The 13585-nt window shown below is 42.4% G+C and overlaps 1 protein-coding gene across 1 annotated transcript in view; it reads right to left on the reverse strand.

Moving 5' to 3' along the window:
- Positions 1-13585, reverse strand: part of LOC306773192 (copine-8) — a 107878-nt gene that overhangs the window by 76383 nt on the left and 17910 nt on the right. Inside the window, exons 2-3 of the mRNA XM_079262937.1 lie at positions 3785-3825; positions 940-986 (exon numbers count right to left, since the gene is read on the reverse strand). Coding sequence (XP_079119063.1) covers positions 940-986; positions 3785-3825 — 88 coding nt within the window. The remainder of the gene's footprint in view (positions 1-939; positions 987-3784; positions 3826-13585) is intronic.

Genomic DNA, 13585 nt, shown 5'->3' on the forward strand with positions numbered 1-13585 from the left:
TATTTCCAGCAGGCTGCAGGAAACTTTTTAAGCATGTTTGAAAACATCTGTACCTGTAACATGTAACTGTAAGAGGAGGTAGTGGTGGGGTGCACAACTTTGTTTTTTGGGGGTTATTTTGTTTTGCATTGGGTTATTTTGTTGTTTGAAATATCTTGAAATCAATAAAACAATGTAAATGACAAAAAGCAAAATAAAATGTTTTCTGCACTTTAAAATCTTTTAGGTCCAGTTGGGAGAAAAACAGAACAATTCCTTACTAACCCCCGTGAGTGAGCTCTCTGGCAGCTGTCTAATGCTGACAAGATATTATGGACTAACTATTGACACTAAAAAGACTATTTCAGTCATTAAAATGTCTTTATTTGTCCACTTGTCTTGTTTAATATGGAAATTTTCTCCGAAAGCTGGTAATAATAGATTGTATTCAGTTTGGTTGAATTTTTTAAGTGCTTTGTAAATAAAGCAGTTTTGTATTGGACTTTTATTTGTTAGTTATTAGAGAGTTCTTAGATATTGGGCCATCCATCATTTTGTGGAACAGGAAAATAAAAATCAACTCAATGGTCAACTACCACATAATTCTGTGCAGAAATTTATGGTCACAAGAAAATTTATCATCGTAACTTTGCATATCTCCCCAATTTTGTTATCTGGCACATTTCCAAAAGAAGTAAAAGTGGCTTGTGAAAGTTAGTGTGTTTAGCCAATCACAGCAAGTACATGACAGTTTGCTGGATAAATTATACCTGAATTTATATCAGAAAAAGAAACCTTTAAGTTACAAAGTTCAGTTATACTACTGTTTGTTTATTAATCTCCACCAACACTGCCTGTCTCTTACTGAAAGGACACACCCTGGATACAGATATAGATAAAGATGTAGACTGGCTTCAGGTAATGCAAAAGGAAGCTTCACAATCTGCAACACACACTGACCTCTCTCCACTCCTTGTTGCCAATGCCTTGTGTGTAGAGAACACAAACTGTGAAGAACAGAGATACATAATGTTAATAACATGAATAATTAACCATTCACACTGCAGCTGCTTTCAAAAGTATTTTTAGAAAATGTTTATGAGTTATTCATATGCTGTACCAACCAACTTAATAACCAGTGGATATCAATTAGGAAGTCTTTACAGACATTTTTTTTTTACTCGTTGACAGGTAGACTAATTAAGAAAACTGAAAAGAATATTGCTTGATATACAGTAACAGAGCCAATTAGTTAAAAAAAAACCACAAAAAAAAAAAACCTCAAATGTCACAGTATTTCACGGTTGCATTAGAATAAGATTAATGAGCCATTAATATATAAATTATAAATTAAAGCATGAAAAACCCCAAGGTTTTTTTTTTACTCTTGGACATGCAGATAGGTAAATAGATCATTTTAGGTCATTAGCCAAAACAAGGTAGTTCTATAAAGGCTTCACTGTACTTTCTTTCTGCAGAGCTTTGATGTTCTTTCCAGATAAGTGACAGAATGATATATCTACCTGTAAATTAGTCCCTCTGTGTGTGACAGACATGAGCAGGTGATATTTGAGGGGGCAGACAGATTTGAAGCAGTAATTGAGCAGAAAATGTTGAATTTGTCTTTTTCCCATTTCTACCAGGGAGCTTTGATCTTTTTATCTGGTTCACTTCACTTCTTCAGATATCACAGATTTTTTTTCTTTTTCAACCATCAGGTGGCATGTTCAAGATATTTTGATATTTCCAGGAAGCTCTTCCTCCCTCTTCTACATCTTTGCTCTTTCCACCTGTCAGCCAGGTTCGTGTCAGGAAACTGAAGCCGCCATGCTCAGCATAATCAGAAATGCTACTCAGCATGAAAGAATGCCTTGATGTATGGTTAAAACCATGGCTTCATCTTTATCCTCCTCTTCCCAGTCATTGTCATCTTCACCATTGCTCTCATCAATGTCATCAACATCATTGACTTGAGTCATTTTTCTACCCCATGCTCCTGTAAAGGTGCTGACATGCTGTTTTACAGACCACTGTGTGACCGTTTGAACGGATGAGCCATAAAAGTCATTTTGATATCTTAATTTCACTTCCACATACAACTATGCTAATTCTTTTGTTGACAGTAAGATGAATGATTTCGTTTACACACATCTCTACAAGTCAAATAAAATTGACATAGTCGTGTTAATTGGAAATAATCAATTAGAAAATTGTACATTTTGCAGATGGCAGCTTTCAAATTTTTGGTTGAGAATGAAGTAAGTTAGTTCACATTTTTATTTTCTTCAGGACTGACACAGTCTACAATTTCCCTGCGTGTTTATTCTGACAAGGTGTTATAGATAACATCTCGATGCAAAGTGAAAGCTTAAAAAAATGACAATATAATGCTATCAGGCTAATTCATCTTTGCTTCCTTTTTATTTTTTCACTTCAAAAATAAAAGGTATGCTTAAACTATTCTATTCCTTAATATCTAAATTATTCTTGATACTGATATTTACCAATACATCCCTTGTATTACACCTCTTTTAATGTATTAAACTAAGTACCCGAAAACAACTTTCTGTTTAGATAATGCTGGGACCTTTTCAATGAACATAATGAGCCCAGTTGTTACACAATAAACTGGGCAAAGGTTCTTTTCATCAGGAATGTGATGTTTGTGTAACTTGTTTAGCTCAGTGTGAGGAGCTCTGGCATGCTAACAGACATAACGTACATGCAACTGTGCGTTTCTGGTCTGTACGTACTGAATATTTTTGCTAAATGCTCCTATAGACTGCCCACACTCACACTTGCAAGCAAAAGACTTATGGGACTTGATAGTATGATATTAGCAGTAGCTTGACTGAAGTGCAACCAGTGTGTTTATTATTCATTTTTCTCTAACAACAGAGCATAGTTTCTGTGCACTGCATGGTGCTACAGTGAGCTGCTCCTGTTTCTCCCACACTGGAACTGATAGCAAAAAGTGCATCTCAGACAAACGTCTTCAATTAGAGACGGGGAACAGGAAATGCAGTCGCTTAGGGTCTCCAGAGCCAAAAGTGGAACCAATAACATCAGTGCTTAGTGATACTCCAGTCACAGCTGCAGGAGTAAAATTAAGTCCCGTTCTGGATGTTAAGGAAAGACTGTATGAAACTATATTCATAGGAGATCTCAAGTAGAGTTAAATCTTCTGAAGGCCAAGTTTATAATGAGTCACTTTTAAGTGTGCAACCTTGGTCTGCAGGAAGGTGTCAGAACTATTCCTACATTTTATCTGTGTGGATTATATCAAATTTGATTGTTAACTTTCCACTGTCACCTTAAGCAGGGCGAGGGATTAGGGTCAAGGTCAAAAATTTGATGCAATCTGTTGATTTTCCTTTACTAGGATATTTATTATGATGTGTCTGCAAAGTGTCCTAAGATGACACTGTTGTGAAGTAGAGCTGTACAAATAAAGCTGAGTTGAATTGAATGGAAAGATTTTCCAGCCAGCATGCAAATCTATAGAAGATGATTTTTATTGACTTCTTGCTTTAATCATATATGCCTCAGGCCAAGCCTACACATTTGTGGAATAAATAGACTTCTAAATAAAGATTGGCTCAGCTATATAAAGAAAAAAAAGGAATAAATATTTGAACCCAAATAATTTCCTTCCCCACAATCAACAGTTCTTGATTTCATAACTTTGTTTTTATTTTAACAGCTACTTGTTTTGTACTCAATTTCTTTATCTTTCGACATTTTTTCTGTAAATGTGGGCAACATAAATCTGACCAAACAAAAATAAAGAGTTTGTGCATCTTACTTGGGTCTGATTTGGAGAAGGTGTCCCTGTCCAGCAGGTTTCTGTGGAGACACAAAGACACATTAGGTTAAAAACAGAACAAAGTTTCCTTGGTGAGAAAACATTTGTCATTGAAATGTAGGCAGTGACACATCTATTTGTGTATTCTGTTAGCCATGAGTTGGCATGTTATTTCTCCCTCTTCATACAGTAAACCTGTGAAACAGTGTGGAGAGATAGAAAATTCACCAACAGTGCAGAATATGCCACAGCATTATCCACCATAGTCCGAAACTTAGACTTTTGAAGTTCCTCCCTTCATGCTTAACAAAAATATTGGTTGGATTTAATTCTCTCTCTGATAAGTGATGCATTGTCCGGTTTTAATTTTCAGCAAACTAATGAGTTTTATGGAAGCCCTCTGAAGAAAAGAGGAGAGAGAGGTGCTGAGGAAAGTGAAATGACCTGATAAGAAACTGTCAAGAGGAGTTAATTCAGTTTTTTTTGTCACTGTGATTCATCACAGGGACAATGATAGTACCTAATGGTCTACAGAAGAGATGAGAGCACTGTTGAGATCACTAATTTGTAATTAAATCTTCCCGATAGCTCTTTTTTTTTTATTCATTTATCTGTTTTGATGTGCCCTGGTTGCAGAAAATAGGAATTATGTCTTCTATCATCTGTCCAACCCTCAGGATTGCAAGCTACTTTAAAAAGCTCACAAAGCTGAGAAACCAATATATGTTCCTTTCAGCTCAGTTACAGCTGGATCTGTCCATCTTTTACTAAGATGTCTTTTTTGTGATTGTACTCACAATTAGAACATTTGACTATATACAGAGCTATTGAAGTTTTAGGCAACAACTCCTTAGTTGACATTTCACCTTCAAGAAGTGTTAAGAGAGAGTTTTCCTGTCTGTAGTTAGACAGTTGTTAGAAAGGTACACAGCTCGTCCACATTTTTACTTGATGGCTCACCCAACTTGTTCATCTGCAAATTGATCATCACTTGCAGTAAAAAAGATTATTCAAACATTCTTTCCATTGTTGGATAACTTCAAAGAAGTCTTCAGCGAGTATTGGTGGGAAATGGGTGCGACGTCACTTGATGTTAGTATGGTATGTGGCTTTCAATCCATAATTAACATTCATAAAAATTCAATAATGTATGTGTCCTGCATTGTTTACTGAGGTGTCACTATGTTTTCCTCCCAAATACACACTAGGTTTTCTATCAAGACACGTTAATTTATCTTCGGTGTTTATATGCCAACAGCCTTTCACTTCACTCTTCCTCTTAGACTATTATAAATCAGCCTGATTTATGTCTAAGAACACACCCTCAGCCAACCACAACCAACAAACTACTCAACAATATTGATTCAGGGACGGACTGGAACTAACATAAAAGAAAAATCGTGCCCAGCATATATGCAATCCACAAATCTTTATGCTTTGCTCAAATTGAATATTAAGTATGTAATTCATTAAAACCATGCAGCGAGTGAGCAGACAGAGTAGTTGCACTACAGACTTCTACAAAGTAATTTGTAAATAGATATAACTACTGTGGGAAAGAAAATAGCAACAACAGACATTAAAAAGTGATATATCAGATGAAACCTGTTCCTGGACAAAGAACAGAAACAATGTGTCCTCTGCCTTTTTGTCTCTTCTGGAGATGTTATCTCAACCATTTCAGCAGAATAGTGAATGAAGATTGTATTTCTTGTTTCCTTTTTTTTTTTTTTTTTTTTTTTAAACATAACGATGCAGTCAGGTACAGAATGACTGAATAATCTGACAAAGCTATGTCAGTATAGCATATGGACAAAAAAAAACCCCAAAAAACAACAAAGGTCTTTTAAATCTGTAAATTGTCTATAAATACCGAAACAGCATCCATCTTACATCTCTAGATGATAAAACAACAGTGTGCTCAGTCAGAGGCTTCTTCAGGTCCACTTTAACAAAGAATGATCCGGGATTGTTGCCAATAAAAAAAAAAACAAAAAAAACATGGAAAACAAGCAGTTAAATAATTATTAAAAAAAACATTAATTACTTATATTTTAATATGTAAAAATAAATATTCCTTCTGTAAACAGACTGACTTGTATTCAAAGCAAATACTTGCGTGGAAAATGGTAAAGATTCATTAAGAACTCACATCTGCGTCACAGTCATGCTTTTGTAAAGTATGTTTTTATAACTTTTTCATTGCATCAATTCACATCAAAAAGCAGCTTCCTTTATCCATATTTGGTGCGTTTAATTTTTTTTTTTTTTGTTCCTCTTATAAACACACATAAAACAGATAAAATGACATCACCTATAGTTGGGTATGTTTTATCAAAAACACCAAAACATTTCTGTACTGGTCCGAGCATCCAATATGAACTAACAGCTAATTCCAGTGCTGTGTGAGCCAGTAGAGCCAGTAGTTTGGTTTGTGTACCCTGTTCTATATATAGAAATCTCTAATTACATCAGTGTATGTCTGTTTAGATTTCAGTTCTACAGCACCTTTACTATAGCTTGCAGTGGAGATTTAAGTGGTTGGTGAAGTCTATATGAGGCACAGGTGCAGCAGATCATCTAATCACACCAGTTGATGGGGAATCTTGCATGCCCAGAACAGCCACACCAGAACGTTGTTTGTAATAGAAAAGTAATTCTGCTGTAAATGGAATACTTGATTAAACTCTCAATTGGACACTGTCATCTGGACAGCGACTCGTTGAAGCATGTCAAAACAAGAACTTCGCGCACCCAGCTGAGTGGCTAATCGTCAGTGAGGACAGTTCACTGCAGTGGTCCAGGGTACATCCATCCATCCATCCATCTTCTGCCGCTTATCCGGGGTCGGGTCGCGGGGGCAGCAGCCTAAGCAGGGAAGCCCAGACTTCCCTCTCCCCAGCCACATTTGCCAACTCTGCGGGGGGGATCCCGAGGCGTTCCCAGGCCAGCCGAGAGATGTAATCCCTCCAGCGTGTCCTGGGTCTTCCCCGGGGTCTACTCCCCGAGGGACGTGCCTGGAACACCTCACCAGGGAGGCGTCCAGGAGGCATCCTGACCAGATGCCCGAGCCACCTCAACTGGTTCCTCTCGATGCGAAGGAGCAGCGGCTCTACTCTGAGCCCCTCCCGGATGACTGAGCTCCTCACCCTATCTCTAAGGGAGAGCCCGGCCACCCTGCGGAGGAAACTCATTTCAGCCGCCTGTATACGAGATCTCGTTCTTTCGGTCACGACCCACAGCTCATGACCATAGGTGAGGGTAGGAACGTAGATCGACTGATAAATCGAGAGCTTCGCCTTCTGGCTCAGCTCCTTCTTCACCACGACAGACCGGCGCAGAGCCCGCATTACTGCAGACGCCGCACCGATCCGTCTGTCGATCTCACGCTCCATCCTTCCCTCACTCGTGAACAAGACCCCGAGATATTTAAACTCCTCCACTTGAGGCAGGACCTGACTCCCGACCCGGAGAGGGCAATCCACCCTATTCCGGCTGAGGACCATGGTCTCAGATTTTGAGGTGCTGATTCTCATCCCAGCCGCTTCACACTCGGCCGCGAATCGCTCAAGCGAGAGCTGGAGATCACGACCAGATGAAGCCAACAGGACCACGTCATCCGCAAAAAGCAGGGACCCAATCCTGAGGCCACCAAGTCGGATCCCCTCAACCCCTCGGCTGCGCCTAGAAATTCTGTCCATATAAGTTATGAACAGAATCGGTGATAAAGGGCAGCCTTGGCGGAGTCCAACCCTCACCGGAAACGAATCCGACTTACTACCGGCAATGCGGACCAAGCTCTGACACCTGTCGTACAGGGACCGGACAGCTCGTACAAGGGGGTCCGGTACCCCATACTCCCGGAGTACCCCCCACAGGAGCCCCCGGGGGACACGGTCGAATGCCTTCTCCAGGTCCACAAAGCACATGTAGACTGGTTGGGCAAACTCCCATGCCCCCCCCAGGACCCCAGAGAGGGTATAGAGCTGGTCCACTGTTCCGCGACCAGGACGAAAACCACACTGCTCCTCCTCAATCCGGGATTCGACTATCCGGCGGACCCTCCTCTCCAGGACCCCTGAATAGACCTTACCAGGGAGGCTGAGGAGTGTGATTCCCCTGTAATTGGAACACACCCTCCGGTCCCCCTTCTTAAAAAGAGGGACCACCACCCCAGTCTGCCAATCCAGCGGTACTGCCCCCGATGTCCACGCGATGCTGCAGAGGCGTGTCAGCCAGGACAGCCCCACAGCATCCAGAGCCTTAAGGAACTCCGGGCGGATCTCATCCACCCCCGGGGCCTTGCCGCCAAGGAGCTTTTTGACCACCTCAGCGACTTCAGCCCCAGAGATAGGAGAGTCCACCCCTGAGTCCACCAGCTCTGCTCCCTCATGGGAAGACGTGTTGGTAGGATTGAGGAGGTCTTCGAAGTATTCCCTCCACCGACCCACAACGTTCCGAGTTGAGGTCAGCAGCACCCCATCTCCACTGTACACAGTATTGATGGAGCGCTGCTTCCCCCCCCTGAGCCGCCGGATGGTGGACCAGAATCTCCTCGAAGCCGTCCGGAAGTCTTTCTCCATGGCCTCGCCGAACTCCTCCCATGCCCGAGTTTTTGCCTCGGCAACGGCCGGTACCCATCAGCTGCCTCCAGAGTCCCACAGGCCAAGAAGGCCCGATAGGACTCCTTCTTCAGCTTGACGGCATCCCTCACTGCTGGTGTCCACCAACGAGTCCTGGGATTACCGCCACGACAGGCACCAACGACCTTGCAGCCACAGCTCCGGCTGGCCGCCTCAGCAATAGAGGCACGGAACACAGCCCATTCGGACTCAATGTCCCCCGCCTCACCCGGGACATGTTCGAAGCTCTGCTGAAGGTGGGAGTTGAAGCTCGCTCTGACAGGGGACTCTGCCAGACGTTCCCAGCAGACCCTCACAACACGTTTGGGCCTGCCAGCTCTGACCGGCTTCCTCCCCCACCATCTGAGCCAACTCACCACCAGGTGGTGATCAGTTGACAGCTCCGCCCCCCTCTTCACCCGAGTGTCCAAGGCATGTGGCCGCAGGTCCGACGATACGACTACAAAGTCGATCATTGAACTGCGGCCCAGGGAATCCTGATGCCAGGTGTACATATGGACACTCTTATGCTGGAACATGGTGTTCGTTATAGACAATCCATGACGAGCACAGAAGTCCAATAACAAAACACCATTTGGGTTCAGAGGGGGGGGGACCATGCCTCCCAATCACTCCCCTCCAGGTCTCACTGTCATTGCCCACGTGAGCATTGAAGTCCCCCAGCAGAAAAATGGAGTCCCCAGAAGGAGCACCCTCCAGCACTCCCTCCAAGGACCCCAGAAAGGGTGGGTACTCTGAACTGCTGTTCGGTGCATAAGCACAGACAGCAGTCAGGACCCGTCCCCCCACCCGGAGGCGGAGGGAAACTACCCTTTCATCCACCGGGGTAAACCCCAATGTACAGGCACCAAGCTGGGGGCTGATGAGAATGCCCACACCTGCTCGGCGCCTCTCACCATGAGCACCTCCAGAGTGGAAGAAGGTCCAGCCCCTCCCGAGGGTACTGGTTCCAGAGCCCAAGCCATGCGTTGAGGTGAGTCAAACTATATCTAGTCGGAACCGCTCAACCTCGCGCACAAGCTCAGGCTCCTTCCCCACCAGAGAGGTGACGTTCCACGTCGCTAGAGCCAGCTTCTGCAGCCGGGGATTGGACCGCCAGGGTCCCCGCCCCTTGCTGCCGCCCAGCTCACATTGCACCCGACCCCTACGGCTCCTCCCGCAGATGGTGAGCCCACGGGAGGTGGGGCCCATGTAACCCTTTCGGGCTGAGCCCGACCGGGCCCCATGGGCGAAGGCCCGGCCACCAGACGCTCGCTCTCGTACCCCGCCTCCAGGCCTGGCTCCAGAGGGGGGTCCCGGTAACCCGCGTCCGGGCAAGGGAACATTCATGCCCAGGTTGGTCGTCATCATAGGGGTCTATGAGCCGTGCTTGGTCTGGTCCCTCCCCTAGACACCTGTTTGCCATGGGTGACCCTACCAGGGGCATAAAGCTCCCGACAACATAGCTGCTAGGATCTTCGGGACGCACAAACCCCTCCACCACGATAAGGTGACGGCTCTCCCTGAGCCGTCACCTTATCACAATTGGAAATAAGAAAATACCTGCTTATTTTTCAGTCATCATAAAGCATCCACTTCTAAAGAATATCAAGTGCATTTTATCTGAGATACGACCCACCAGTCTGCCTTCACAGGGCATGTTTGTGCAAGTACTACTGGTTCATTTCTAGGTCAATTAAATATAGCAGAGTAGTTTTAAGTCACCTTGTATCACATTGGCTGTTCATCTTCTTTATTTATTTATTTGCGAAACAGGTCAATAAAAATAATAGACAATTGGTGGAAAATTTTAAAGTTTGTTTTTTTGTTTTTTTTTGTTTTTTTTTTGTTTTTTCCACCATTCCAGGTGTTTCTGATACACTAGCTTATAATAAATACAAAAACGACCCCGTGGTTAATAATTTACTCACTGGCTGCCAAAGACATCTGCTGTAACAATGGCTGGCAGTCAATGAGTTAATTAGTTGCACATGTTCGGTTGTTACATACAGGTGTTTTAAAAACTTCTTTTGTCTGCTCTGTTGTCAGTGAGTATATAAACATTTGCTTTGATCGTCAAGAACCTTCTTTATAGCAGTCTTTTCATTGATTACGCCATAACTTCAGAAATTAAGCATCTGTAACGGTTTGTGCTGCAACTAGTATCACAGCTAGTATTGCACCTGTGATGAATACCAGGACAGGGTTAAGTGGCTCTTCCTTGCTTGCAACATCTAAAATCCATAAAAACAAACAGGACCTAAAATTAAATTACAAGCTTAAATTTTCCCACGACTGTGCTAAGCAGCGCACTGAACCCAGCAGTGAGTGCAGAACATGTCATATGTGGTGGCAAGAGGCCACTACACTGTTATCTCACCTCTGTAACAAGTTTCCTTCCCTTTTGAAATTACAGATTTCTCTACTTTTCAGGTTTAAAAGAGGATAAACTGGAATTATTGCAATTAATACACTGAAACAATTCTGGTATTGGCAAATGAGCCTCTTTTGTATTCGCCCTGTTCCAACATTTGCCAAGACATTAATCTGCCTGAGGAAATATTAGACAAGCTCCTCAAGGTAATTTGCTATATTTTAAAAAAAAAAAAAAAAAAAAAAAAATAACTATATATATATATATACATACACATATATATATATATATATACATACACATATATATATATATATATATATATATATATATATATATATACATGTATATATATATATATATATATATATATATATATATATACATGTATAAGATTACACAGTGAAGCATAAAATGCCTTATGCCTTTAAGTGCATCAATGTGTTTTAATTTGCTTTGATGTAGTGATGAGGCTTATACAACCAAGCTGCCAGTTCTCTCTTTGCAAAGACTCCATTAGTAGCAAATGCATTATGGCATCTTCACATGTGTAGGAGGTAAGTGAAGTTATTAAACCACACAATGGCACACAACGTTTGCACAATGTTTGCATTAACTTCACACTGGAGAAGCTGCAGCAACAATGTGCAGTTATTTGTCCGGAGGCTGGTAGTAATTTCTTGCACTGAGTTGGGAGTACAGCGAGAAACGCAAGTTAAAAAAATCCACTTTCTCCGTCTGAGCGAGGATGTGATGTTTCACAGTGTATGACTGGCTACTGCTCAAAGCGCATCACACATGGTGGCACTCCAAATGGGCTCCTGGGCTCCCCCTGCGCATGTGTGGTGTGCACAAGTGTGCGTTTCTGTATGTGCGAGTGCAACATGTTTTCAGGATTTCCACTTCAGAGGATAATGTGAATGAGTCATGGCTCTGTCTCTTTTCCTCTAACTCTTTCTCTCTTTTCATCTCGAGGCAGGCAGCAGAAAGCTTAAAGCCACCACCCGAGTCACACAGAGGTCTGCAGGAATAGAAGTAGCAGACTAAAATACCGTTAGTATTTTTAGCAGCCTCTTTAAAACATAATTATGTCATGGTGGCATTGTGTCATTATACCATTTTTTAAAAAAAGTTTTTTGTTATCAGGACTATGCGTCTATTATTTTTTACAACAAAAAACACTTAAAATGCTCATTAGATTTACCATCACCTGCCAGTTGCTACACGTTTGTTCACTCACGCCTCTTCCATTGTGGACATCTAATCGAAAGTTTGGGCTAGAAAAGTTTTCTCAGGTTGTCTGTTCAGCTTATTTGTGTTTGTTTTCTAAAGTTGTGGAGCATCGAGATGCCGAAGCATCAAGTTTTGTTAACTTGAATCACTTTCTATATCTCCATGTCACATTTTCAAACACAGCTAACTTTCATATTCCTTGCATACACATGCAGAAGTCTCTGCTGATATCAGTGATAGCCAAACACGTCGACAAATATGACAATGCTGATCTCTGACTGCTGTCATGCCATGCTTTCTTCTTCCCGTGGGCAAACTATACCATTCCAATCATACCATTCCAATCCTCTGCTATCCTGGCCATGCGTCTTAAGTGACACCAGTGACAGCTGTCAGTCACTGCAATAGGAACTGAAAGGTGACATGAGTCAGGTAGGAAAACATTCCCTTCTAAATGCTCATTTGATTCCTCAGCCTCTTCCTTCCGTCAATCAAAACAGGTGCAAACAGACAGAAAAGGTATGGAGGTAAAAATATGTTTTAAAAAAAAAAAACACACAGAGATGGTGAAATAATATCTCCAGCTGATGCTCTAATTGTATGAAATGTCTGACTGAGCTCCACCATGAGGTTGGGGACTGTATGGGGGGATAGTCTTTGTCTCCAGCACATACACACTGGAGACACATCTCTGCTCCTTTGCTCACAGGGGTGAGCTGTATGGTAGCAGGAGTATGGGGATAGTTACCATGACAACTGCTGACAGCCAATTGGGGCCACTTGACTGACTTGACTGACAGTTGCTGTATATATGTTTCTTTTTTTTCCACCACCCACCTTGACAAACAGGGGATGCCATCAGTGCTGAGGTTCTTGTTACCTCACCTTTGCACTTGTTTCCATGCATTTCTCTCATCCTTGCTTTTTGGCATTGGCTTCCCTTCTTATTATTCTACATTCCTTCTCACTTCAGTTCCTCTCTGCATTATCCTCCTCTCATTTCCTTCCTTCCTACTTTTTCAATTAATTAATACATTCACAGTACCTTGTCTACAGGCTTGAGAGGCCATACCCCTGATAGTGGCGTTACCTTGACGACATATCAGCCCCATAACCCTTAAGACCCTCACAAGCCTCTTCTATGCAACAGAAATAAATTGGGTTTTTAGCCCACTGGATCAAGGAAGAGAGAAGAGGAGAAGAAGCATAAAAGTGAAAATGAGCATTACAGTGAGAAAGGGAAGTAAGGTGTGACATGAAATAGCTGCACTGTGAGGACAGGAGCCCATCCATCTACTTAGGCATCCCAGACCTTGTGTGACCTGCAAGAGGAAGCTTTTCAGGGGGTGTGGGACTGCCTTAATATGCTTTTTTTTTCCTTTTTCTTTTTTTTTTGCAGTTTTTTGCAGACTGAATAGAGAGGAAACAAATGAAAATGAAGGTGTATTCTTGGATCCTTACAAATTTGGTTGTTTTAAAGGAAATGTGCTAAAAGCTGAAGGGTCACTCCAACCAGATGCATTATCGAGCGTTAAGTTGGACAAATCTAGAATCAAAGGAAAGTAAAAGTAA

The sequence above is a fragment of the Telmatherina bonti genome (assembly GCF_933228915.1).
Source record: "Telmatherina bonti genome assembly, chromosome: 23".
In the NCBI taxonomy this organism is placed as follows: Eukaryota; Metazoa; Chordata; class Actinopteri; order Atheriniformes; family Telmatherinidae; genus Telmatherina; species Telmatherina bonti.